Below are 27845 nucleotides of genomic sequence, written 5' to 3'. Positions count from 1 at the left end.
TGACTGTAAATTGGATCTACGGCAGCATTGTGTGTGTGTGTGTGTGTGTGTGTGTGTGTGTGTGTGTGTGTGTGTGTGTGTGTGTGTGTGTGTGTGTGTGTGTGTGTGTGTGTGTGTGTGTGTGTGTGTGTCAGAGAGAGAGAGAGAAGCTATGTGCACGATGTCCACAAAATGAGGTGGAAACTGAGCTGCACTTCCTAACCTCCTGCCAAAATGTATGACCATATTAGAGACATATTTCCCTCAGATTAGACAGACCCACAAAGAATTTCAAAACAAATCAAATTTTGATAAACTCCCATATCTATTGGGTGAACTAACACAGTGTGCCATCATAGCAGCAATATTTGTGACCGGTTGCCACAAGAAAAGGGCAACCAATGAAGAACAAACACCATTGTAAATACAACCCATATTTATGTTTATTTATTTTCCCTTTTGTACTTTAACTATTGTCACATCATTATAACACTGTACATTGCCATAATATGCCATTTGAAATGTCTATTCCTTTAAAACTTGTGAGTGTTATTATCTATTTCACTTGCTTTGGCAATGTACACATACGTTTCACATGCCAATAAAGCCCTTTTAATTGAATTGAGAGAGAGAGCGAGATTGGGAGGGGTGAGAGCTAAGAGGGGGGATTGGGCCATATATGCCATATATGGGCACGCCATCGACTCTGCCTTGCTATTGGCTGTGGGCCTTGTGCAGCTGCCTGTCAACAAGATGGCCTTCCTCTCCACGGATGTTCTGATTCCGATTATTTTGGTTGGTCAGAGAATGTACCGTAAAGGCCAGCCTGTGTCAGTTCTAAAAAGGTAGCCAGATGAACGAGGAAGAGTGTGGAACAGGCTCAGGATCAGTACCGGTTGTGTACAATCGAAAAACGGACAGTAGGCTTCGATGTTAACATTAGGTTGATATTAGAAAGTAAGTACTATATTCTGCAGATAGCTAACGTTAGCTACGTGGACACGTAACGCTAAAAGATAACCCGAGTCACCTGCACCCCCATCCTTGCTCACACGGATTCCTCGGTCGGTTGTTGAGAGGCAAACGGGCCTACGACGGGGTGACTTGCTAGTGCTGTCATCCGCACTGTTGCAGGTCAAGAGCTTGCGGATCTACAGGTAAGATGACGAAAACATGAACAATTGCACTTTACGTTAGCAATTCTTAGCTGCATTTCAATGTCGTTAACCAGCAACACACAATATGGGTTCCATTGCAATTTTGTTTGGCAGCCTAGCCAGCACACAATGTTACACGATACAACCCTTAACGTAGTTGGCTAACTGATTTTAATTTTTACTTCAAAGACAGATGTGGTGCCTATCAGTTAGCCGCACCATAGCGAGTGTTTGTAACCATGTAACAACGAGATTGTTGTTGGCGTCTTGGGCTATAACGCGCTAACTAACTTAATGTTAGCTGGCTAGCCAACTAGGCTAACTTAGATAAATTGGTAACGTTAAGCTAACTAGCAGCTAGGAAATTAAGTTGGTTAGCTAACGTTACTGTACCTAGTTAGCTAGTTGTGTTAGCTACCTAGCTAACATTAGCCAGCTGACGTTAGTGTTTACTTCTTTGGGGCCTGCACGTCAGGTAGTTGCTAGTTAGCATAATTGATTAGCATATAACTAACCTAATGTAAGCTAACATTAGTTAGCTAGTTAACCACGGAAGTTAACTAGTTATAAGAATAACTAAACCATCTGGTTAAACCACAGCCAGGATTTCTGTTTCGTCCTATTCCTAGCTAGCTATGTAACTAAGTTAGCTAGATTGCGCAATTATTGTTACATTTGTATCATATTTTTGGTCATTTCAACTGACTGTTTGGTTGATCATTGTTTGACAACTGAATAAACACATATGGGGATGTCAATAATTAGTCATTGGCTACTTACTCATGGTTACCCATGTAGACCACCTGTAAGTTACAACCTAATGGAAATGTTCCGTTAAATTCTGAAGGTGCTTTGTTTATAGCTAGAGTCCATGTCACCTGTACTTCCTCAGTGCAGTGACGTTTCTCTGTTTCGTTTGTTTGATTTTCAACTTCTTGATTCAGTATTGGCTAGGTGACCATATTTTCCAAACACTGTGGTAAATATCTGGCCAGGTCGCAATTGTAAATGAGAACTTGTTCTCAACTTGCCTACCTGGTTAAATAAAAAAATCTACTCTGAATTAAGATTCTATTTTGTCTGCAGAAATGGGGTGTCAGCTATGACACCTTGACGTTGAAAACATCTATTTTGTTTATTGAACTACAGTATGTGATGTGGATTTACAGCTGGTGACAGAATTTCATCATGGGTCCCTGATCTGTACTATGCAGAAATAAATGCATAATTATGGATATTAAAGTGTATCTTAAATAGGCACACAAATGTAGAAATATGCAATATAGACCTCTGCATATTTTGGTATTATTCTACACACTGGCTATTTTTTAAATATTTTTTTAAATAAAAAATGTAACCTTTATTTAACTAGACAAGTCAGTTAAGAACAAATTCTTATTTACAATGACGGCCTACACCGGCCAAACCACCGGACGACGCTGGGGAAATTGTGCGCCGCCCTATGGGACTCCCAATCACGGCCGGTTGTGATACAGCCTGGAATCGAACCAGGGTGTCTGTAGTGACACCTCAAGACCAAATTTGTTTGGACTGGACCAAATCTGAATCAGTCATAGATGTCTGTTTCCCCTTTTTTCCTCAGAACAGCTTCAATTTGTCGAGTCATGGGCTCTACAAGTTGTCAAAAGCATTCCGAAGGGATGCTGGCCTATGTTGACGCCAATGTTTCCCACAGTCGTGTCAAATTGGCTGGATGTCCTTTGGGTGGTAGACCATTTCTGATACACACGAGAAACTGTTGAGCGTGAAAAACCCAGCAGCGTTGCAGTTCTTGACACCAACCGGTGCGCCTGGCACCTACTTCCATACCCCGTTCAAAGGCACTTCAATATTTTTGTCCTGCCCATTCACCCTCTGAATGGGGCACATACAGAAACCATGTCTCAAGACTTAAAAATGCTTATTTAACCTGTCTCTTCCCCCTTTATCTACACTGATTGAAGTGGATTTAACAAGTGACATCAATAAGGGATCATAGCTTTCACCTGGTCCAGTCTGTCATGGAAAGCGCAAGTGTAGTTCAGTAGAGTACAGTAAATTAGTGTACTCAACTTGTGTGCTTTACTGTGTACTGTACTGAACTCTATTATACTGTACTGAACTATACTTTAATAAAAAAATAAAAAATCTGAACCAATCATGGATGTCTGTTTTGGGTCAAATCAAGGCCGGTCTGGACCGGACCAAAAATCAACATCTTTGGAGGTTGAAATCAAGGCCAGGGGGGACTGACCAAATTTCGAATACTTTTCAACGTCCGATGTCGGTTGGTGCTCAGTGAGTAAGGAAGCTGATTACAGTAAATGGAAAGAGCGGGGGATCATGGGTAGGTGTCAGTAGGTAGCCGGGAGAGGTGACATTAACTGGAGGGAGATGGAGAGGGCTTGTCCAGGCTGTAGTCACACTTGCTTTGACCACCAAATGGTAGAAAGAGAAAGAAAACCGTTAGGAGTTGTGAAAGGAAGGACTGTAGCAGGTGACCCAACAGTGGTTTGTGACTATGATTTCCCATTGTTGCCAATTCAATTGCAGTAATTAGTAAAATCACTAATATGTAGGTCTACCTTTTACTTGTTACTTTTGTGAACTATCATTATCCTTCCTCCTCATGAGGAGAGAAATTGTAAAATATCTTAGGTATGTGGGTTTTTGATAACAGAATTAAGGCACAGGGCAATGTGTGTGTGTTGATATTAGCTGGCAGGGGTCTTCACATCAATATGATTGTGTTTTGATGTGTTACTGATACCTCTTAAGACTTTTTCTGGTAAATGTTTTCTAAGGCCCCTTTTCCATCTGTTTGAATAGAGATCAAAGCCTTTGCTCAGTCCTAATATTTAAGATATAAAATAGTTAAACTGTGTGTATATGCCTTGATTTCTTAAATATAGATGCTTACTGTAGCTTTCATTAGACACCATATTTAACATCATCCTATGAACTTGGTGGCGCTCAAGGGTCCGTTTTACATTGAAATGCTCTTATTTTCTCAAAGTCGAAAGAAGTAATTGAATTACAGGAAAAGCACATATGTTGTTCAACTGAGAACTAGGCCTATACATTTTTATATTTGGTACTAGAATCGGGAGTAGTGGCGCAATGGGGCATTGAAACAAGCTTTGGGCATCTTCATGATTCATCTTCACATGTAGGTCTATATTCAATAGTTAAATTCCAGGGATCGTCCATTGACGCTTGGGTCAGCCTAAATGCCTAATGTTTACAGAGAAACTACAATTCACCATTTTGGCGACCACTGTCCTGGCCCTTACAACCAACACTATTTGAGTAAGGGGGTTGATGATGAACTCTTTTGATTGAAGCCAAATGGTGGAAAGAAACAACCTGATGAAAAGCTATAGTTTAAAAGGAGTGCATCGATATTCATTGCAGTTCAGCACGGTGCTGTTCACTGCCAGAGAAGCACAGCTGACAGACCAAACACTTCTATAGACAGCTTGTCTGCCTAACCCTCATGACAAAGGCACTCTGGGTTCATTTTATCAGGGATGGGTGGAGTCCATTATTCTTGTAGACGAGCATCATCAGCCTCACCTTGGCCCAGGCTACTGCTGTATTGTCCCTGCAGGCGCAGCCAAGGCGAGGGCCAGTGGCTGGAGTAATTTATCACCTCTGCATAGTCCACCATTCTCAAAGCCTCTGAAAGGGAGAGGGAGGATATCGCTAGAGGCGAACGAGAGGCCTGTCTGAATTATCTGAGGAAAGCCTGGAATTAGGATTTTTGTTTAACAAGTGTTTTTTCCTGAAAGGTCATTCCCTGCTTAGTGTGCATAAACGGTTTCTTCTCAATATTATCTATTTTCTGTGATAGAATAGGAATGATGTCGTGTTAAACATTCCTTCAATGCCTGAGACTATTCTAACGCTGGTATTTTAGTGGGCGCAGATAGAAACGCAAGTTGTGGAATTGAAATGTATTCTGTGGCATTTGACAACCGTTGTTTTGTTTCTATACATTCCCTGTTAAATCTGGAGCATTCTGTTATGATGTGGAGCCTGCAGAACATGCTCCAGCAGAAAGCCTCTGGATTGTTTGATGACTACATGATGGAGGAGTGAATCCTCCTGCATTGGTGTGTGTGTGTAGTTCAGCGGTCGGTCAGACAACTTGGGGAGCCAGTGAGAGACGAGCCTCTGGCACGGCACTCAGCTATTTCTGTACTGCTGCTTGGCATGGACAGGATTTGGAGGATTAGGCAAAAAAAGCTTAAAACCAGCCTTAATTTGCAGGAATTGTTTCAAATGAGAGGGAAAAATCTGTGCAATGATAATGCAGTTTTTATCAGCTGTCGGGGAATACAGATTTTCGTCAAAGTCTCGGCCGTGTTTTGGTCCATGGATATATATCACTTTGATTCGATCTACTAGGCTCATGTCCTCATTTTGTGTACTCTGTCATCGTTCAGGCTATTACTCATTACCTGTATTACCTGTTATTAAGCCAGTATAGATGTCTTTAAACATACCATCTAATACAAGCAGTATCTCCCTGCAGAGTTCAGCTTTGTTTCAGCTGGTATGGAAACACTTGATAGAATAGAACCGCATACTGCATGCCATTTATCACCATTGTAGCATTTTACTACTACCTGTTCATCAGCCGCCTTGCATCCTAAATAAATTGCAGGGGATATTGTGGGATAGCCTATTTATTGACAGCGATGACGACAGGATTGATTATAGCCACTGACTCCAGCTTCTGGGTGACTGGTAGTGCGACTGCCGTCCCCCTCCATCTCTCCATCTTCTGAAGCAATGTTGGTGGCTCTAAATAGTAGACACTGGTCAATAGAGAGGGAATCTGACTGGAGCCAAATCTGCCACTCACTGTCTGCTTCAGGAAGTGCCAGTGTTTGTTACAAAGATGGACAAACAGACTGACACTCACTGTCCCTGTTACGCCAACAAATACTTTTATGTGGGGGGATAAAACGGAGTAGGGTGGTGGCCCTGGGATGTACTTCATACAGGGTGTAATCTGCAGGCTCTTAGCTGGAGCTGTGTGATTTATAAAGCCCTTAACCAACCCAGGAGTAGTTCTGTCCTCTGACGCACACACACACACACACACACACACACACACACACACACACACACACACACACAGCCTGAGCAGCAGACTACTCAGTGTAGACATTCCTCTCCAGCCGAAGGTACACGTCCTCATGCTTTCAACTGGCCACAAGTATAGATAGGCCTTTATCTCGCCTACGTTTGGCTGGTAAGAGTCACCTCAGGGGCCAAACAATAGTATAACACTAGTGGTGTCTTTCTCAACTTGTTTGTAATCGCGAGATGGAAGGAGTGGGGCTTGTTCAGTTCTTTGTTACGAGATGTTTCATACATTTTATATACAGTGTGTGTGATATAATTTTTGGGGGGACAGGGAAGTCCTGCTGAGACTAGGGTCTCTTTTACAGATGAGCCCTGCATAAATACATCAAACACATACAATATACATAATAAGAAAAACAGACACATTTATCAACATAGAGGTCTAAAGGTCTTGTTGAAACAGTTCACCCAGTGTCACATTTTTGGCAGGGTAACATGAAATGGCACGGGCACCCCGGGTAAATGGTTTTCCTGCAGGCCGCAGCCAAGATCCTTTAGACTCTGCCTGGCATTCGATATCAATTCCACTACTCTCCCCTTCTAAAAATAGACTAGGCATATGCTTTCCTTGTTCTTCCTCACCTCCTATTAGGCAGGTCCTCTTTTGAAGTGTCAGGATGGGAATCCATTTGCTGTTTTATTCCTCCCTTCATCTGCCCCAGACACAAGACCCCGAAATGGAAGCCTTTAATTAGATTGAGAGCCTTCAAGGCGAGATAATTGACTAATTGAGTTTAGCTGTTGAGGCTGTCTGAAAGCACGAGTCCTCCTGACTTCCTTGTGCCCTGCGACTTGGTTTCTGAACCACCAAGAGGCTAGAAGCTGTCTTGCTGTAATGAATGGCTAGAAGGTGTGAAATTTGATCCAGTGAGTGTCTCACACCCTTCCATAGAGGTTGCTTCTGTATCAGCATATCACAGAATTAGACGAGGTGACTTAAGTATTTAGTACTAATGCAACATGGAAAGAAATTGGCCCTCAAATTAGATTTTTAGATGCGTAATGTAATAACATTTGATGAAATGACATTACTCATGTTTGTCTCCCCCGGCTAGATGACCTATGATGGTTAATGTTGTAATACTCCTCTCTCTCCCTACAGATTGTATGCCCTCTTCCTGTGACGGTGCCTGCTGGCTTGCACAGAGAGAATGAGTGGCGTGGTGCACAGCAGATGCCCAGCCTAGAAGCCGCTGATATGCTTCCCTCCGGCCCGTGATGGACCGAGATACCTTCTCCCACATCCGACTGTGGTGCCCACGCCCCTTTGGCACCTACTCCCAGAACAAACCCCGAAGCACGGGTACGGTCGGCAGTGGGGCAGCCCCCTCCCTCTGCAAGGGTGACACTGCGGGGCGCACGTCGCTGGAGACCGGGGGAGGCGTGGATGGCCAGGAGGAGGAGGATGCCGGCTCCGAGAACACTCCCCCAGACGCCGACCCGGCATCGGCACCGCAGGCCCCCTCCACCCCTCCCGGCGCCACACAGATGGAGGATGGGAGGGTGCTGCTGGACACCTGGTACGTCATTAAGCCGGGCAACACCAAGGAGAAGATTGCCTTCTTCGTGGCCCACCAGTTCAGTGGGGTGGGCCTGCCTCGACCCAGCGCCATAAAGGTGAAAGGGAACTGGGCCACGGACTGCACTAAGGCCAAGCGTAGGCGCCGCTGCTCCTCCTATGACCCCCCCGCCCGGGCCCAGGCCAGCGTTATTCCTGCCCCCCCGCCCCCAGAGCCCTCCACCCTAGAGGACCTCCCCGGCGTGAGTGAGACTGACCTGCTGTCCGTGGCGGAGATGGTGGCCCTGGTAGAGCAGCGTACAGCCATGGCCCTTCAGGGCATGGTGGCCCAAGGACAGACTGCCCCAGAAGACCCCGAGCACACACTCCTGCGAGGCACAGTCTCCGACCCCAGCCCCATGGTGTTCCTGTCAGAGAGCCCTGACCCCCCACACCCCTCGCATGGTGCCCTGGAGGAGGAGGAGCAGCAGGAGGAGGAGGAGCAGGAGTCGCGGCGTGTGGCTCAGGTCGTAGCCCACTTTGAGTCCCAACATCAACTCCTGGAGAACACACTGAGGCCCGCGTCGGGCCTGGACTCTCCCAGGGAGAGGGAGCGGAGCGGGGACTCTGGCAGCGCCGGGCCCACCCACGGCCGAGGCGAAGTGAGGATAGCCTTCCGGGTGTCCAGCCTGGATCCTCGCTCGCAGTCGGAGCCCGCAGGCCGGCCCTGCTGCATGTTCATGAGCTGTGGGGGAGGAGGGGGGCAGACGGGGGCCCGGGCCAACGAGAAGATCACCTGTGATCTCTACCAGCTGGTCAGCCCCTCGTCACGTGACCCCAGCCTCCTGCTGGCCGGCTCTCCAAAAGCTGACCCCCATGGGGAGGGCCATACGGACCGGCCAGCCTCCAGCAGCCCGGACCCCAGCCGGGAGCTCGGCTCTGGGGAGAAGAAGCCTGTGGCCCGGGAGAGGGTGACTGGCTTCCACGTGGAGGTGGTGGTCACGGGTGCTGTGGACCAGTGTGTGTTCTATGGCAAGGACAGCACAGAGAATGTGCAAGAGGAGACGGTGTGTTTCGCCATGCCCAGTGGGGTCAGCCCTGCCGACGGCTCAGAGGACCCCCCTCCAGGCCAGCTGTTCTTCCTGCAGCCCCAGAGAGGGTCTGACGAGGACAGTGGCAGTGGAATGTGCTCTTTGGACCGTGCCAATAACAACAATCCTGCTGTGGATGCTGCTGACCGGCCGGACTCCCCCCTGGCCGGCGTGGAGGACTGCTCAGACCCCTCCCTGTGCCGTCTCTACCGCCACGTCTCTCACCACTTCCTGGAGATCCGCTTCCAGATCCAGCGGCTGCTGGAGCCTCGTCAGTACATGCTGCTACTGCCCGACCACATCATGGTCAACATCTTCAGCTACCTGCCCACCCGCTCGCTGGCTGCCCTCAAGTGCACCTGCTACGACTTCAAGGTTCTGATTGAGACGTACGGTGTGCCCGCCACCGACTCGCGCTGGAACCAGGACCCGCTGTACCGCGAAGATCCCTGCAAGCAGTGCAAGCGGCAGTACGAACGGGGCGACGTGTCTCTCTGCCGCTGGCACCCCAAACCTTACCACCACGACCTGCCTTATGGACGCTCCTATTGGATGTGCTGCCGGCGCACGGACAAGGACACACCAGGCTGCTGCGTGGGGCTGCATGACAACAACTGGGTACTGCAGCCCTGCGAGCTGGTGCAGACCCGCGCTAAGAGGGAGGACGGGAGGTAAAGGGGGCCTTCCTGGGTCCCAGCACCCCTCTTACTCCCTCTAGACCCACTGCACCTGGTGGCATGCTACAGACCAGGGTTGGGGTCCTCTCCTGTGTTGTCAGCGCTCTCTCTGCTCGCTATCACCTTGTTCTTAGCAGTCGACTAGCTCCCTACTCGGTTGTTAGTACATGTGAAAACTGGACACCTGATGAGTGGGCCCATGTTGGTGGTATGGTGCTCTGTGTGCATGAGGCCTGATGCTCAACGTTTCTGCCTATTGGTCAACTGACAGTCACGTCCTAGCCATGCTGTCAGTACTGGAGCTGACCCCAACCTTACTGACCAGAGGCCCAGCCACTGAGGACTAACTGGCTGGATCACAGTGGGAGTCTGAAAGTTTTTAAAGGTCCAATGCAGCTGTTTTTATCTCAATATCAAATCATTTCTGGGTAACAATTAAGTACCTTACTGTGATTGTGTTCAATTAAAATGGTCAAAAAGAAAAAATAGCATCTTGGCAAAGAGCATTTTCTTAAGCAAGAATTTTTGCTTGGACTGTCTGGGGAGGGGAATTGGGGAGGGGAAAACTGAGCGCTAGCTGTTGCTGGCAGAGGTTTTCAACTCTTTCTTCTTGGTCTATTAACTAGTGATGTCACCAGGCAGGCCAAAAATCCATCCCACCAAAACAGGCTGAAATTTCAGGTGGCATTTTCAAACAGCTCTTAGACTAAAAGGGCTTTAACTCACATGTTCACAACTGCACAGTATAATTCCAACCTCTGTGCATATAAAACACAGGAAATCATGTTTTTGACTGCACTGGGCCTTTAATGATTGAGACTTTTAACAGTGTGGGGGCAAGAGAAAGCAAATTGTCACTTTGTACAAAGTGTACTTTGTACAAAGTGACACCAGAGCTTTGCAATGGTTTTGACAGCTTGATATCAATGCTTTTGTTTTTTGGTGTGTGAGCGAATGTTTGCTGTTTTGAGGACTATGTTCTCCCTCCCACCTCTATTTTTTTGCCCCTCCCTCCCCACTAACCCCCAGTCCCAACTCCCTGCTAGTCGGCAGAGGGCAGTCTTTGCGTCAATGTGGGTGAAAAGAAACCCTGACCATAGAACTCTCTACACCAGCTTCCAGCCTTAACCCCACTGGTCCCACTCACATTCCCTAAATCTGCAAAACCTTGACAAATACAGTATAGAGAACTTTGTTCACTTGACCCCTCTGACCAGGTATTGGGAGACCACTGTAGGTTTCAGATGTACAATGCTAATGGGAATATGTGCTTCTCAAATAAACAAATGATTTAAACTGGAATATGACCCCTGATGTTTCTTTCTGCATGACTTGTTGGTAACTTGTTGGTCTTTTGATAGGCCTACACTGTAAAGACTTAATTTAAAAAACTATTGATTTAGTTTAGCTTATAGATTTGAAATTGTCTTGCATCAACTTGAGTCATGTGGAGGACAAAGTGACACTTGATATATGCAATGGCATCATATGGCCACTAGAGGGGAGAAGTGTATGCAAATGTCAAGGTTTAGCAAATGAGTGTGGATTATTGGTCATACCCAATTTCATAACTTGAATTGCATTTTTGTAATGATAATATTACAAGAAAGGGAAAAGGAAAAGTCCTACAAAGGACTATTTATCATGAATAGATGTTTGTACCGATGTGTACACTAACAAAAGGTATGAGACATACAGTTTGGTTTAATTCAGAATCTAGTGAAAATGATTATCAGTGGTCACATTGTCGTTTTTACTAGCCCCCTCATGCATAGTAACCCCACAAGAAGACTGCCACAGCCATCATAACCAGGGCATTAGCATCAACAACATCCCTCCAGAAGGGCTCCTCACTGATGTCAGGCAGATCTTTGGATGCCTCAGTAACCTCCTCTGCGAGCTGCTGATGCCACAGAACCAGCCAATGAGACAACAGATACCAGATATGGGTTCTTCAGCATCCACTAACAAAGGAAAGAAATCAAAACAAGATTATGGGCTTGTTAGACTTTGCAGGTGAGTCAAGACTGACTGATCTACAAATCACCTTGCATAATAAATAACTACTCATTTTTAGATCGGTCAGTCAACTTACCCACAATGCATCATGGATTAGATCCGCTCGACTGTGTAGTGGAAGTTTCTCATACCTGGGCTGTCAGACTTCTCTGCTTTTCTCCTTTGCCTCCCTGCGTGCTATCCTCCCCAGCACTTCAGTTCCATCAGACCTCACTCACAGAGCATTATATGGGGAGATGCATACCACCATAGGTTTATAGTAAGTTCTCATAATAGTGGGTAAGAGTCCCCTGCATTAATGATATGGATGCAGGATTTGATAAAACAGTGTTGATGCAAGCGCTCACATGTTTGTCTATGGCCAGTGTATAGTAGCTGACAAGCAGCACCAGGATGGAGGTGCAGAAGAAGAGGAGCACAGTGAAGTAGAGGTAATGGACCCCACACACCAGTGGGGCAGTCTAAGGGGAACCAAAACTCTGCTCCCACATCAGGCCCCAAAACGCCCCCTGAAAGAAACGTCAATTTAGTACCAAAGTAATCAAAGAAGGAAAAGTTCATCCAGTGGTATATGTCTGGGCCTGCATTGTCTCAGAGTAGGAGTGCTGATCGAGAATCAGTTTGGCATTTTTGATCAAGGTTTTATGAAGGGGGGTCTAATCTGAGATCGGCAGTACTACCTTCAGATGCCTTGTGAATACGGGCCCAGATGTCTCTCACACTCATAGGCTACATCAACAATGCTTTCCCTATGTCATCTCACAACAATTTGCTTTGTAACTAGAAAACACACCCTCTGACCTCACCTGCTCATTGACCCTCTTCACAAACACAGCCAGGAAGAATACTAAGTCCGATGGGCGGGGCCAGGTAGCTGGTCACTGGTTGGATGTAGTCAAACAGCTGACCGCTCTGGGCCGCCTGGACCACAGGGATCCAGCAGATACGATGACGAGGACCCACACTCAGAGGGCGAGACGGAGTTAGGCAGCCATTTTATTGGAGCATACGTTATATTGACCTACTCCAGCAAATGGTCTGGGAGAGCTGAACTTTTCTACATAAACCAAGTTTTCCTATTTAAACCAAGTGAAAAAAGGCCCAGACCTGCCAACGATCATGAGCTCGCTCTCTCTGGTCTGCGGTCTGAAGCGGGTCCAGATGTCCATGGTGAACAGGGTACTGCTGCTGGTGAAGATGGAAGCCAGGGATCTCATCAGGGCCGCCAGCATCAGGCCCCTCAGACCTGGGGGGGAGGAAGATTAAGGTAAGATGATGGGAGAGCTAAAAACATTGGTAGCCATCGGCACACAACTGCACGCAGTAAATTATGTGTAAAAATAACAATTATACAGTAAAAGTGTCACCCAGATCTGAGCAACTAGTTCAGCAGAGAGAGACTTCTCACCATTGGGCATCACAGAGACCACCAGTTCGGGGTAGGCGATGTTGGAGCAGCCCACCTCCATCCCACACACTTCTGGCACCACACAACCCACCTCATCTGTCAACAGAGAGAGAAGACAGGCTCTGTTACCATGGAGCCCATAATGACAGGAGGAAAATAGAGGGAACACCCCCCCCCCCTTCAGGGTAAAAGAAAAAGGCATCAAAAGTTTGACAAACTGTTTATAATATAGTTTTTTTTTTGCTGTGTGCTTGCTTCCCTGTTAATGAACCTAAAAGATCAAACTCTCCACTCAACTCTGTCAATCCTATGATAGCATATTTTGGGAACTCACCTGGGAAGAACATGCGGCTGGTCATTCCAGGGAACACCATAAGGAACATGGGGAGCAGTTTCAGGTATCCACACATGATGCAGCCGCCTTCACATGGGTCAGACTGCGGGCCGCCAGGCAGCGCTGCACGATCACCTATACACAGACATGGGGGAAGATCCAAGATCAACTCAACCAACGATTCAATCTTTCCATCTGATCCATGTTGTTTCACATCCATCTAATTTAAGTATCTCTCACCATAGCAACAGAATGAGCAGAGCAGACATCAACATTATGTAACACATTCAAATTAGATTCAGTCAGCAATGTGCCAACTCAAATCTAATCACAGTTTTGAATGGGCCATCTACAGTAAATGCAATATGAAATAAACGCACATATGAATTCCATCCACTGTGTTCCTATGAGCTTATTTACCTGGTCGGTGCACCAATACCAGCCGCCCACAATGGCGATGCCAAAGAGGACGCCAGGGCAGGTCCCCGGTCACGGGGTCCCTAAGCAGCTGGAAGGCGTCGTCTTCGGGGGTGAAGCACTGGGGGGAGATGTTGTAGAGCTGGTGCTCCAGGGACTGGTACGTGGAGGGCAGTGCTAACCTGTACTTCTCCAGCAGAGCATTGTAGCCCCCCACCTCAAAGAAGGCTGAGGACAGGAAGAGAAAGGAAGAGGGACACACACACACACTGTCACATAGGGTGCAGAGGTCAGGAGGAGTGGACTGGGGGATGTATAGTGGCTTGCAAAAGTCTTCACACCCCTTAGGCATTTTTCCTATTTTGTTGCTTTATAACCTGGAATTAAAATAGATTTTTGGGGGGTTTGTATTATTTGATTTACACAACATGCCTACCACTTTGAAGATGCAAAATATTTATTGTGAATCAAACAAGAAATAAGACAAAAAAAACAGAAAACTAGAGCGTGCATAACTATTCACCCCCCCAAAGTCAATACTTTGTAGAGCCACATTTTGCAGCAATTACAGCTGCAAGTCTCTTGGAGTATGTCTCTATAAGCTTGGAACATCTAGCCACTGGAATTGTTTCCCATTCTTCAGGAAAAACTGCTCCAGCTCCTTTAAGTTGGATGGGTTCCGCTGGTGTACAGTAATCTTTAAGTCATACCACAGATTCTCAATTGGATTGAGGTCTGGGCATTAACTAGGCCATTCCAAGACATTTAAATGTGTCGCCTTAAACTACTTGAGTGTTGCTTCAGCAGCATGCTTTTGGTCATTGTCCTCCTGGAAGATGAACCTCCATTCCAGTCTCAAATCTCTGGAAGACTGAAACAGGTTTCCCTCAAGAATTTCCCTGTATTTAGCGCCATCCATCATTCCTTCAATTCTGACCAGTTTCCCAGGCCCTGCTGATGAAAAACACCCCCACAGCCTGATGCTGCCAACATCATGCTTCATTGTGGGGATGGTGTTCTTGCGGTGATAAGAGGTGTTGGGTTTACACCAGACATAAAGTTTTCCTTGATGGTGAAAAAGCTCAATTTTAGTCACATCTGACCAGAATACCTTCTTCCATATGTTTGGGGAGTCTCCCACATGCCATTTGGCGAACACCAAACGTATTTGCTTTTTTTTTTTCCTTAATTAAGCAATTACTTTTTTCTGGCTACTCTTCCGTAAAGCCCAGCTCTGTGGAGTGTACGGCTTAAAGTGGGCCTATGGACAGAAACTCCAATCCGCCTGAGATAAGGCGGAGCTATACCTAGCAAAGACTTATAGATGATCTTTGTTGCCTTTCTGATTAATGCCCTCCTTTCCTGGTCCATGAGTTTTGGTGGGCGGCCCTCTCTTTGCAGGTTTGTTGTGGTGCCATAGTCTTTCCATGTTTTAATAATGGATTTAATGGTGCTCTGTGGGATGTTCGAAGTTTCAGATATTTTTTTACAACTCAACCCTGAATTGTACTTTTCCACAACTTTGTCCCTGACCTGTTTGTAGAGCTCCTTGGTCTTCATGGTGCCGCTTGCTTAGTGGTGTTGCAGACTCTTGGGCCTTTCAGAACAGGTATATATATACTGAGATCATGTGACAGATCATGTGACACTTAGATTGCACACAGGTGGACTTTATTTAACTAATTATGTGACTTCTGAAGGTAATTGGTTGCACCAGATCTTATTTATGGGCTTCATAGCAAAGGACATGAATACAGTTGAAGTTGGAAGTTTACATACACCTTAGCCAAATACATTTAAACTCAGTTTTCACAATTCCTGACATTTAATCCTAGTAAAAAATCCCTTTCTTAGGTCAGTTAGGATCACCACTTTATTTTAAGAATGTGAAATGTCAGAATAATAGTAGAGAGAATGATTTATTTCAGCTTTTATTTATTTAATCACATTCCCAGTGGGTCAGAAGTTTACATGCACTCAATTGGTATTTGGAAGCAAAGCCTTTAAATTGTTTAACTTGGGTCAAACGTTTCGGGTAGCCTTCCACAAGCCTCCAACAATAAGTTGGGTGAATTCTGGCCCATTCCTCCTGACAGAGCTGGTGTAACTGAGTCAGGTTTGTAGGCCTCCTCGCTCGCACACGCTTATCCAGTTCTGCCCACCAATTTTCAATAGGATTGAGGTCAGGGCTTTGTGATGGCCACTCCAATACTTTGACTTTGTTGTCCTTAAGCCATTTTGCCACAACTTTGTAAGTATGCTTGGGGTCATTGTCCATTTGGAAGACCCATTTGCGACCAAGCTTTAACTTCCTGACGGATGTCTTGGGATGTTGCTTCAATATATCCACATCATTTTCTCCCCTCATGATGCCATCTATTTTGTAGATGCCTACTCTACTGTATTGTAATTGTAAATGTCAATAAATAGAGCTATACAAATACCCAGTTTTTTTATTATTTATTTATTTCACCTTTATTTAACCAGGTAGGCAAATTGAGAACACGTTCTCATTTACAATTGCGACCTGGCCAAGATAAAGCAAAGCAGTTCGACACATACAACAACACATAGTTACACATGGAGTAGAACAAACATACAGTCAATAATACAGTGAAAAAATAAGTCTATATACAATGTGAGCAAGTGAGGTGAGATAGGGGAGGTGAAGGCAAATAAAATATATTAATAAATAAAAATATAAAAAAAGGCCATGGTGGCGAAGTAAATACAATATAGCAAGTAAAAAAAACACTGGAATGGTTGGTTTGCAGTGGAAGAAGGTGCAAAGTAGAGATAGAAATAATGGGGTGCAAAGGAGCAAAATAAATAAATACAGTAGGTAAAGAGGTAGTTGTTGGGCTAAATTATAGATGGGCTATGTACAGGTGCAGTAATCTATGAGCTGCTCTGACAGCTGGTGCTTAAAGCTAGTGAGGGAGATAAGTGTTTCCAGTTTCAGAGATTTTTGTAGTTCGTTCCAGTCATTGGCAGCAGAGAACTGGAAGGAGAGGCGGCCAAAGGAAGAATTGGTTTTGGGGGTGACCAGAGAGATATACCTGCTGGAGCGCGTGCTACGGGTGGCGTTGCTATGGTGACCAGCGACCTGAGATAAGGGGGGACTTTACCTAGCAGGGTCTTGTAGATGACCTGGAGCCAGTGGGTTTGGCGACGAGTGTGAAGCGAGGGCCAGCCAACGAGAGCGTACAGGTCGCAGTGGTGGGTAGTATATGGGGCTTTGGTGACAAAACGGATGGCACTGTGATAGACTGCATCCAATTTATTGAGTAGGGTTTTGGAGGCTATTTTGTAAATGACATCACCGAAGTCGAGGATTGGTAGGATGGTCAGTTTTACAAGGGTATGTTTGGCAGCATGAGTGAAGGATGCTTTGTTGCGGAATAGGAAGCCGATTCTAGATTTAACTTTGGATTGGAGATGCTTGATGTGAGTCTGGAAGGAGAGTTTACAGTCTAACCAGACACCTAGGTATTTGTAGTTGTCCACATATTCTAAGTCAGAGCCGTCCAGAGTAGTGATGTTGGACAGGTGGGCAGGTGCAGGCAGCGATCGGTTGAAGAGCATGCATTTAGTTTTACTTGTATTTAAGAGCAATTGGAGGCCACGGAAGGAGAGTTGTATGGCATTGAAGCTCGCCTGGAGGGTTGTTAACACAGTGTCAAAAGAAGGGCCAGAAGTATACAGAATAGTGTCGTCTGCGTAGAAGTGGATCAGAGACTCACCAGCAGCAAGAGCGACATCATTGATGTATACAGAGAAGAGAGTCGGTCCAAGAATTGAACCCTGTGGCACCCCCATAGAGACTGCCAGAGGTCCGGACAACAGACCCTCCGATTTGACACACTGAACTCGATCAGAGAAGTAGTTGGTGAACAGTTTGACATAAGACACCATTATGATAAATTACACATGGAGAGAATCAGCTATAATTTCAAACTATGTAGATTCAAAACTAAACTCAGCAAAAAATGAAATGTCTTCTCACTGTCAACTGCGTTTATTTTCAGCAAACTTAACATGTGTAAATATTTGAATGAACATAACAAGATTCAACAACTGAGACATAAACTGAACAAGTTCCACAGACATGTGACTAACAGAAATTGAATAATGTGTCCCTGAACAAAGGAGGGGTCAAAATCAAAAGTAACAGTCAGTATCTGGTGTGGCCACCAGCTGCATTAAGTACTGCAGTGCATCTCCTCCTCATGGATTGCACCAGAGTTGCCAGTTCTTGCTGTGAGATGTTACCACACTCTTCCACCAAGGCACCTGCAAGTTCCCGGACATTTCTGGGGGGAATGGCCCTAGCCCTCACCCTCTGATCCAACAGGTCCCAGACGTGCTCAATGGGATTGAGGTCCGGGCTCTTCGCTGGCCATTCCAGAACATACGGACAGAACGAGCTGTATGGCTGGTGGCATTGTCATGCTGGAGGGTCATGTCAGGATGAGCCTGCAGGGAGGGTACCACATGAGGGAGGAGGATGTCTTCCCTGTAACGCACAGTGTTGAGATTGCCTGCAATGACAACAAGCTCAGTCCGATGATGCTGTGACACACCGCCCCAGACCATGACGGACCCTCCACCTCCAAATTGATCCTGCTCCAGAGTACAGGCCTCGGTGTAACGCTCATTTCTTCGACGATAAACGCGAATCCGACCATCAACCCTGGTGAGACAAAACCGCGACCGTCAGTGAAGAGCACTTTTTGCCAGTCCTGTCTGGTCCAGCGACGGTGGGTTTGTGACCATAGGTGACCTTGTTGCCGGTGATGTCTGGTCAGGACCTGCCTTACAACAGGCCTACAAGCCCTCAGTTCAGCCTCTCTCAGCCTATTGTGGACAGTCTGAGCACTGATGGAGGGATTGTGCGTTCCTGTTGTAACTCGGGCAGTTGTTGTTGCCATCCTGTACCTGTCCCGCAGGTGTGATGTTCGGGTGTACCGATCCTTTGCAGGTGTTGTTACACGTGTTCTGCCACTGGGAGGAAGATCAGCTGTCCATCCTGTCTCCCTGTAGCGCTGTCTTAGGCGTCTCACAGTACGGACATTGCAATTTATTGCCCTGGCTACATCTGCAGTCCTCATGCCTCCTTGCAGCATGCCTAAGGTACGTTCATGCAGATGAGCAGGGACCCCGGGCATCTTTTTCTGGTGTTTTTTGGAGTCAGTATAAAGGCCTCTTTAGTGTCCTAAGTTCTCATAACTGTGACCTTAACTGCTTACCGTCTGTAAGCTGTTAGTGTCTTAACGACCGTTTCACAGGTGCATGTTCATTAATTGTTTATGGTTCATTGAACAAGCATGGGAAACAGTGTTTAAACCCTTTACAATGAAGATCTGTGAAGTTATTTGGATTTTTACGAATTATCTTTGAAAGACAGGGTTCTGAAAAAGGGATGTTTCTTTTTCAGAATGAAAAGAGGTAAATGCTGGTCTTGTGGGTTTATGTAGGCTACAGACCTGTAGACAGATACAGATCGGTGTACTACTAACCCAGACACCCACTCCAATGACCAGAATGAAGTAGCTGATGATGACCAAGATATCAGCTAGATTATTAATGGTCCCCTTCTCTGGTGTGGTTTCAGACGAGGGATTCTCCATTTCTCAACAAAAAGGAAGAAAGGCGTCAACGGTCGTAATAATGTCAAACCAAGGGATATCAGTCCAAGACTTGGAGCAAAGGATAATGATAACACCAGTGTCTATTAACTACAGGGTTCACATTCTAACAGCCGATAAGGCATAAGAGAAGGTGAAGGAGGAGAGAATGGTCAGAGTGGTTGGTCAGGAAGAACTTTTGGTCGCCAGAAAAGGAGGCTGATTGAGGTTTATTAATGACAGTAATAATTAACGCCTAGCCTCTTCAATGTTCACTTACAGTACACACACGGTTCAGTTCTAGTAAAATAAACTCCATTAGTTCAGTTCAACCTATCGTAACATGTCAAACAAATTTGATTTTCTCTTCCGTGTGCAAATTATATCGGTAACTAAATTAAATGAATGTTACAGGTGTTAACCTTTGGTTTATCGTGACCCAAAATTTGTGCCTAAAGCACAAACAAAGACCAGATCCGCTGTCCTGTCGGTCTCTGACCAATGGTTTCACCCCCACCCTGCTGGAAATGTTTTGAGGGAAACTACGAGATGTGTGCGTGCATGAGTGACTACAAGACCGTCCATTCTAATGTAAATCTGGTTTATGATTTCTTCTCTTTTAGTAACATATGCAAAATGACAGAAGGACAAACGGACACATGGACCTGTTGTCGTAGCCCAGAGGAAAATTGTAAAACAGGAGAATAATCCCAAAAATCTTAAGAAAACATTCCTTTAATCTTTTGATAGCATAACTGTCATCAAATTATCAATTTGACTTTCAGTTCAAAAACATACATCAGATTACATCAGTCAGGTGACATTTCTCTTAAGGGGTGTGAGGGATTGGGAGGGGGGGGGGGCTCCCCTGTTGTTACATACCATAATCCAACATTCACACCCCAACACACATACACATTTAAACTCCGAATATCTTCACACAGCTCTAGACCAAAGGGGCGTGTTCAACTAAAATCCAAAATAAAACAAATAGGTGTCAGGTATTCTGGCGGATCTGCCTGCTCTTGCGGTAAGTAACCCATGCATCTGAAAATTAAATAAAACATCATTTGGCGACAATAATGATTACGAAACCACATTATCCCCTCAGATGATAACACTATATCTGATTGGAGGAGGATAAGTGTTAGGGTGAATAGCAATGAAGAGAAAGTGACTGAAATCTAGGTCATGTTTATTAGAGCATTAAATCAAAAAAACGTTACAAAACATGTTGCAATGGAAAATGAAAATGAATGTTTAGGTTATTGGACAAGTCCTGGTAGGTTGTCCTTCCCTGTTTCAGTTCATTTTCTTCCGTTTCGTGCCTAATGAACATGGCCCTGGAATCATTGAAAAGTGAAAGACTAAAGTTACATACATGGGATGCTTTAGTGAATTTCAGAATGTCTGGAATAGAAAAGGCAGAAATAAAACAATTCAATAAGCATTCGCAGCCAGTCATCCAAAACATAGTCCTATGCAGTCGTTAAATTCCTATAGAAGGCTGAGGATGTGTGTTCAACAGGCAGACAAGTTTCAAACCATTTAAATGCATTCAAATCATTTTTGTGAAGAACTTTAGTGTTATTGTGGCATACGGTGGTTACATTCAGATGCGAGTCCCCTTCCCCCCCCACTGTCTCAAGTGTAAAAAGTTGATAACATTTCATTACTGAAACCCCATGAATGCTGGTCTTAGCCACAACTCATTAGTCCGGCTGTGGCTAGTCATCATCAGGATTGCGGTCCTCCCGAGCCAGTCTCAGCCGGGACAGGATGTGTTTCTTGGGGAACTTGAGGGTGGTACAGCCAAATTGGCTGACTCCCCCCGTGTCTCCGGGTAGTTTCTCCCGTCTCTGGACCCAGCTGCGCCAGCCAGGCTTCCAACAGTACACACTGTCATAGAAACGGGAGCCGTTCTCCCCGCCCAAGACGTATATCCTGCGTTTCCACCTGGCTACGCCCCCGGCAGCAATCCGCCTGGGCAACCCCGGGAAAACCACCGGACTGGGGGCTCGGTCACTCCCCCCGCCCCCGCCCCTCTCAGACACCACCGCCCCTGTCACCTCCCTTTCCACCCCTGTGCCCCGGCCCTCCCTGAAGAACAGCACCCGCCCCGTGGCTTCTAGAGGTTCCAGATGGGTGTAGTTTCCATCTATAAACTTCGTGGCGTCCCTCATGTAGCCTCCAATGGCACAGACCCCTCCCCGCACCGCCACCCCTCCGGCCAGGCAGGTGGCACCAGAGTCCAGTCCCACGCGGGTCCACGAGTCAGTCAGGGTGTGGTAGATGAGCACGCCAGCGTGCACCACCGCCCGGTTCTGCTCCAGCGTGGTGCCGCCCAGCAGGTAGATGCGGCCGCGCAGAGCGGCACAGGCAAAGGAGCGCAGTGGCAGGGGCAGACGGGGCCCGGGGCCCCACTGGAGAGAGGCCAGGTCCAGGATCTCACAGGAGTCCAGCATGGCTCCTCTGTTGCAGCCCCCCAGGGCGTAGAGTGACTCCCCACAGCCCAGCAGACCCAGCATGGCCCGGGGCTGCACCATGGGCGACCGCTCCTGCCAGCGATCCAACACAGAGTCATACTCATGGACCTCCGTGGACACCGTGCCCCCCCGCAGAATGCCCCCCGCTACGAACAGCCGCCCCCCAATGGCCGTGCAACCTGGGCACAGCAGAGAGCCCAGGGCAGCCAGCTTCTCCCATTTTCCTGTGCGTGGGTCGAAGCAGTCCACCGTGAAGTCCCTCTCGTTCAGCGACTCGTCCTCCCGTGGCTTTAGGTCCACACACACTATCTTCTTCTCGAACATGCCTTCCCGGGGCCTCAGCGGGCCCCCCAGGCCCTCCCCGGCCGCCGCAGGGCCCAGCTCCTGGCTCAGCCGCTGGCTCTCCTCCAGGGACAGCAGGCCAGGGCGGAGGTGGTGGAGCAGGGCCGGCATGTGGCTGTAACGGTCCAGGGGCTGGTGCTCGGCCCAGCGGCGTGCCGCGTCATACACCTCTGCCTCAGAGTCTATGCCCAGGCGGTCAGAGCCCAGCAGGCTGCCCAGGGTACCTGGGTCCAGCAGCAGGAAGTCCTTCTGGCGGGCCACGCGTGGGAAGTGCTGGGCCACCAGCCTCAGAGAGGCCCTCAGGAGCAGCTGGTCGTGGTGGGAGCGGGCCAGAGAGTACATGCCCAGGCAGTTGTCCACAGACAGGTGTTCAAACAGGAACCTACAGACACACAGATGTTTGAGGATGGAAAACCAGACAATAAAAGAAAGATGGCTTTTTAAAATGCTATCAAAACTCTGTGGCAGTTACTGAACTGCATATGCTTAGGAGTATGAGCAGCATTCTGGACCGGGGAAAATACAACGCATCTATATCAGGCAGCACTGACTATATAGTTACCTGGAGCACAGGTCCTGCAGAGGCATCACTTGAAGCCGATTGGCCGCCACAAACAGGTCCTCGGCCGTGTCCAGACAGAGCCCCGCCTCCCCAGTGTAGACAAACTGGATGACAGTCTCCATGACTGACGGCGTCACCTCCTCCAATCGGATCTCAGTGAGGCGGGACTCCACCAACGGGCTAGTGAACATGGCACGGAAATACGGGCTGACCGCTGCCAAGAGGACTCTGAAGAGAGGCAGAAGCACGACGTCATTCACATAAGGGTGAGATAGGGTGTGACTTCAATGAACTGCAGGAGACTAGAGTACTGAAACAGCAGTAGGTATCTAAGTGTGTGTAACATATTTCTGTGTGTGTAGCAACATGCACTGTCTGGATGTAGTACACTAGAATTGAGAGAAGGTCATTGACCCCACCTGTGACACATAAACCTCTTCCCCTCCACTAACAGAGTGACATCACACAGCTGCTGAGCATCCAGTAGCTGCTTCAAGCCTGAGGAAGAGAAGAAGTAAAAAGTGAGGCGAATGAGACTTACAGTACCAGTCAAAAGTTGACACACCTACTCATTCAAGGGTTTTTCCATTATTTTTACTATTTTCTACATTGTAGAACAATAGTGAAGACATCAAAACTATGAAATAACACATATGGAATCATGTAGTAACCAAAAAAGGGTTAAACAAATCTAAATATATTTTCGATTCTTCAAAGTAGCCACCATTTGCTTTGATGACAGCTTTGCATTCTATTGGCATTCTCTCAGCCAGCTTCATGAGGTAGTCCCCTGGAATGCATTTCAATTAACAGGTGTGCCTTGTTAAAAGTACATTTGTGGAATTTATTTTTTCTTAATGCGTTTGAGCCAATCAGTTGTGTTGTGACATGGTAGGGGTGGTATACAGACGATAGCCCTATTTGGTAAAAGACCAAGTCCATATTATGGCAAGAACAGCTCAAATAAGCTAAGAGAAACGACAGTCCATCATTAATTTAAGACATGAAGGTCAGTCAATACGGAAAATTTCAAGAACTTTTAAAGTTTCAAGTGCAGTCGCAAAAACCCGTCAAGCGCTAATGAAACTGTCTCTCATGAGGACCACCAAAGGAAAGACCCAGAGTTACCTCTGCTGCAGAGGATAAATAAATTACAATTAACTGCACCTCAGATTGCAGTCTAAATAAATGCTTCACAGAGTTCAAGTAACAGACACATTTCAACGTCAACTGTTCAGAGGAGACTGCGTGAATCTGGCCTTCATGGTCAAATTGTTGCAAAGAAATCACAACTTAAAGGACACCAATAAGAAGAGACTTGCGCCTCCCGGGTGGCGCAGTGGTCTAGGGCACTGCATCGCAGTGCTAACTGCGCCCAGGCTCTGTCGCAGCCGGCCGCGACCGGGAGGTCCGTGGGGCGACGCACAATTGGCATAGCGTCGTCCGGGGTAGGGAGGGTTTGGCCGGTAGGGATATCCTTGTCTCATCGCGCTCCAGCGACTCCTGTGGCGGGCCGGGCGCAGTGCGCGCCAGCCAAGGGGGCCAGGTACACGGTGTTTCCTCCAACACATTGGTGCGGCTGGCTTCCGGGTTGGAGGCGCGCTGTGTTAAGAGGCAGTACGGCTGGTTGGGTTGTGCTTCGGAGGACGCATGGCTTTCGACCTTCGTCTCTCCCGAGCCCGTACGGGAGTTGTAGCGATGAGACAAGGTAGTAATTACTAGCGATTGGATACCACGAAAATTGGGGAGAAAAATGGATAAAAAAAATAAAAAATATATATATAAAAAAAAAGAAGCGACTTGCTTGGGCCAAGAAACATGAGTAATGGACATTAGACCGGTGGAAATCTGTCCTTTGGTCTGATGAGCCCAAATTTTTGATTTTTGGTTCCAACCGCCGTGTCTTTGTGAGACGCAGAGTAGGTGAGCGGATGATCTCCGCATGTGTGATTCCCAACGTGAAGCATGGAGGAGGTGGTGTGATGATGTGGGGGTGCTTTAATGGTGACACTGTCTGAGATTTATTTAGAATTCAAGACCCACTTAACCAGTATGGCTACCACAGCAATCTGCAGCGATACGCCATCCCAACCTGGTTTGCACTTAGTGGGACTATCATTTGTTTTTCAACAGGACAATGACCCAAAACACACCCAGGCTGTGTAAGGGCTATTTGACCAAGGAGAGTGATGGTGCTGCATCAGATGGCCTGGCCTCCACAATCACCCGACCTCAACCCAATTGAGATAGTTTGGGATGAGTTGGACCACATAGTGAAGGAAAAGCAGCAACATGTGCTCAGCATATGTGGGAACTCCTTCAAGACTGTTGGAAAAGCATTCCTCATGAAGCTGGTTGAGAGAATGCCAAGAGTGTGCAAAGCTGACATCAAGGCAAAGGGTGGCTACTTTGAAGAATCTCAAATATATTTTGATTTGTTTAACACTTTTTTGGTTACTACATGATTCCATGTGTGTTATTTCATATTGTTGATGTCTTCTCTATTATTCTACAATGTAGAAAATAGTAAAAATAAAGAAAAACCTTTGAATGAGTAGGTGTATCCAAACTTTTGACAGGTACACACACATATATATGCAGCACATGATGAGCTCTCTGAGTAACATGACTGATGCAATCATTTGGACGTTCCCATTCTACCATACCATGTGTTACGTAGTCTCCTAAAGGAGTGGTGCTGTCGTCGGGAAAGTCCTCTTCTTCGGAGTCGCTGTCCGAAAGGGGCTCCCCACCCCCACTATCACCGTCCTGCCAGGGCTGTGGCCGCCAGGTGATTGTTCCTCCACGGACTGCACTCATCTGGAAATAGTCAAGAGTTAACATTGATAAACAGGAATATCAGGAACCTTTAACAACAACAAAAAACATTTCTGTCAAGGAGCCAGATACACAAGATGGTGGCCAGTTATAATTACATTTTGATGTAGATAGTAGAGGTCGACCGATTAATCGGAATGGCCGATTAATTCGGGTATTTTTGGACACCGATTTGGCAGATTTTTATTTTTAAAATTATATTTTTTTACACCTTTATTTAACTAGGCAATTCAGTTAAGAACGTTGCATATAATCGATGAGGTGCGTATCGTTGCTCCAATGTGTACCTAACCATAAAAATCAATGCCTTTCTTAAAATCAATACACAGAAGTATATATTTTTAAACCTGCATATTTAGCTAAAAGAAATCCAGGTTAGCAGGCAATATTAACCAGGTGAAATTGTGTCACTTCTCTTGCGTTCATTGCACGCAGTCAGTGTATATGCAACGGTTTGGGCCGCCTAATTTGCCAGAATTTTACGTAATTATGACATAACATTGAAGGTTGTGCAATGTAACAGGAATATTTAGACTTATGGATGCCACTCGTTAGATAAAATACGTAACGGTTCCGTATTTCACTGAAAGAATAAACGTCTTGTTTTCGAGAAGATAGTTTCCGGATTCGACCATATTAATGACCTAAGACTCGTATTTCCGTGTGTTATTATGTTATAACTAAGTCTATGATTTGATAGAGCAGTTTGAGTGAGCGGTGGTAGGCAGCAGCAGGCTCGTAAGCATTCATTCAAACAGCACTTTCCTGTGTTTTGCCAGAAGCTCTTCGCTGTGCTTCAAGCCTATCAACTCCCGAGATTAGGCTGGTGTAAACGATGTGAAATGGCTAGCTAGTTAGCGGGATGTGCGCTAATAGCGTTTCAAACGTCACTCGCTCTGAGACTTGGAGTAGTTATTCCCCTTGCTCTGCATGGGTAACGCTGCTTCGAGGGTGGCTGTTGTCGTTGTGTTCCTGGTTCGAGCCCAGGTAGGAGCGAGGAGAGGGATGGAAGCTATACTGTTACACTGGCAATACTAAAGTGCCTATAAGAACATCCAATAGTCAAAAGGTTAATGAAATACAAATGGTATAGAGAGAAAAAGTCCTATAATTCCTTTAATAACCTCAACCTAAAACTTCTTACCTGGGAATATTGAAGACTCATGTTAAAAGGAACCACCAGCTTTCATATGTTTTCATGTTCTGAGCAAGGAACTTAAACGTTAGCTTTCTTACATGGCACATATTGCACTTTTACTTTCTTTTCCAACACTTAGTTTTTGCATTATTTAAACCAAATTGAACATGTTTCATTATTTATTTGAGGCTAAATTGATTTTATTGATGTATTATATTAAGTTAAAATAAGTGTTCATTCAGTATTGTTGTAATTGTCATTATTACAAATAAATAAATAAAAATTGTCAGATTAATCGGCATCGGCTTTTTTGGTCTTCCAATAATCGGTATAGGCGTTGAAAAATCATAATCGGTCGATCTCTAGTAGATAGATCTAGGTAATCTATATAAGAGTAATTAGAGGGTTATGGTCAAGATCAACTTCTAGGTCCTTAATTAATCGTATCCAACTCTGAACTAAAGTCTGAATGAATGTCTTGCAAAGCTCTAAGGTACCATTCCCTAATCCTCTCTCTTATTGGGAAAAATCAACAGGGTACATTCAGGAAGTGACACAAAATGACAATAATGTTGTTGACGTTACCTTCATTAAGGGGAGACTACCCTACTTGGTGGTCCTGTCCTGGGCTCTGATTGTGTGGATGTCACCAGGGGCCAGACAGTTACTGTTAGTAGCTTCTCCTTTAGGCCCGATTGTCTGTAGTCAGTCAAAAAGGGAAGCTGACAGTTGACATCCGTGTGTCCCACCCTCCGATCCACCTTGCCTGTCCTGGTTTGAGTGAGTACGGCCTCCAGTGTGGGGTGCAGCACGGCTCATGGTTCTCAGAACCACCATGCAGGCTATAACAACAGACCGCCCGGCGGCGGCTAGCTAACGTTTGTTAGCAACTGCTGAATGCAGCTCTCTAAAAATCATCCACCAAAGCGTCCCTTTCTGTCTTATCAGGGGAATTAGTCAATCATGGCATAAAACACAAACAACTCAAACACATTACGGATGTAAAAAAAAACATAAAATACTGTTTTTCTTGTCCCGGAGACCTGCCTGACTGTTGTCGGCCGCACAATTCACTCGTCTCCCTCTCTGAACCGCATTACCGCAATGCAATGGTT

The 27845-nt window shown here is 46.2% G+C and overlaps 2 protein-coding genes and 1 pseudogene across 2 annotated transcripts; 1 reads left to right on the top strand and 2 right to left on the bottom strand.

Annotated features, from left to right (window-relative positions):
• Positions 1 to 678: 678 nt before the first annotated feature.
• On the top strand, positions 679 to 11288 carry LOC129832229 (F-box only protein 46-like). The gene is made up of 2 exons (XM_055896136.1): positions 679 to 1136; positions 7396 to 11288. Exon 2 carries the CDS (start codon positions 7512 to 7514, stop codon positions 9555 to 9557), a length of 2046 nt encoding a protein of 681 aa, XP_055752111.1. The 5' UTR covers positions 679 to 1136; positions 7396 to 7511; the 3' UTR covers positions 9558 to 11288.
• Positions 11289 to 11832: 544 nt separating this feature from the next.
• LOC129831602 (sodium/glucose cotransporter 2-like) lies at positions 11833 to 13981 on the bottom strand (annotated as a pseudogene).
• A 6102-nt stretch (positions 13982 to 20083) lies between these two features.
• On the bottom strand, positions 20084 to 27837 carry LOC129832233 (kelch-like protein 12). Its single transcript, XM_055896147.1, has 5 exons — positions 27316 to 27837; positions 25421 to 25574; positions 23174 to 23252; positions 22755 to 22982; positions 20084 to 22574 (listed from the first exon to the last, which is right to left on the bottom strand). Exons 1-5 carry the CDS (start codon positions 27319 to 27321, stop codon positions 21092 to 21094), a joined length of 1950 nt encoding a protein of 649 aa, XP_055752122.1. The 5' UTR covers positions 27322 to 27837; the 3' UTR covers positions 20084 to 21091.
• Positions 27838 to 27845: the final 8 nt, after the last annotated feature.

Source organism: Salvelinus fontinalis, chromosome 33 (assembly GCF_029448725.1).
Source record: "Salvelinus fontinalis isolate EN_2023a chromosome 33, ASM2944872v1, whole genome shotgun sequence".
NCBI lineage: Eukaryota > Metazoa > Chordata > Actinopteri > Salmoniformes > Salmonidae > Salvelinus > Salvelinus fontinalis.
The sequence above is the reverse complement of the archived record's forward strand: the minus strand, read 5'-3'. Positions and strand labels throughout refer to the sequence as shown.

Bases quoted from the DNA above. Each gene is read 5' to 3' on its own strand.
- LOC129832229 (XM_055896136.1), top strand. From the start codon at position 7,512: ATGGACCGAGATACCTTCTCCCACATCCGACTGTGGTGCCCACGCCCC.
- LOC129832233 (XM_055896147.1), bottom strand. The intron at 22,983-23,173 runs GTGGGGTCAATG...GCCTCTCTTCAG, and splicing joins AAGAGGTTTATGTGTCACAG to AGTCCTCTTGGCAGCGGTCA. The intron at 22,575-22,754 runs GTAACTATATAG...GTGTGTCTGTAG, and splicing joins CTGCAGGACCTGTGCTCCAG to GTTCCTGTTTGAACACCTGT.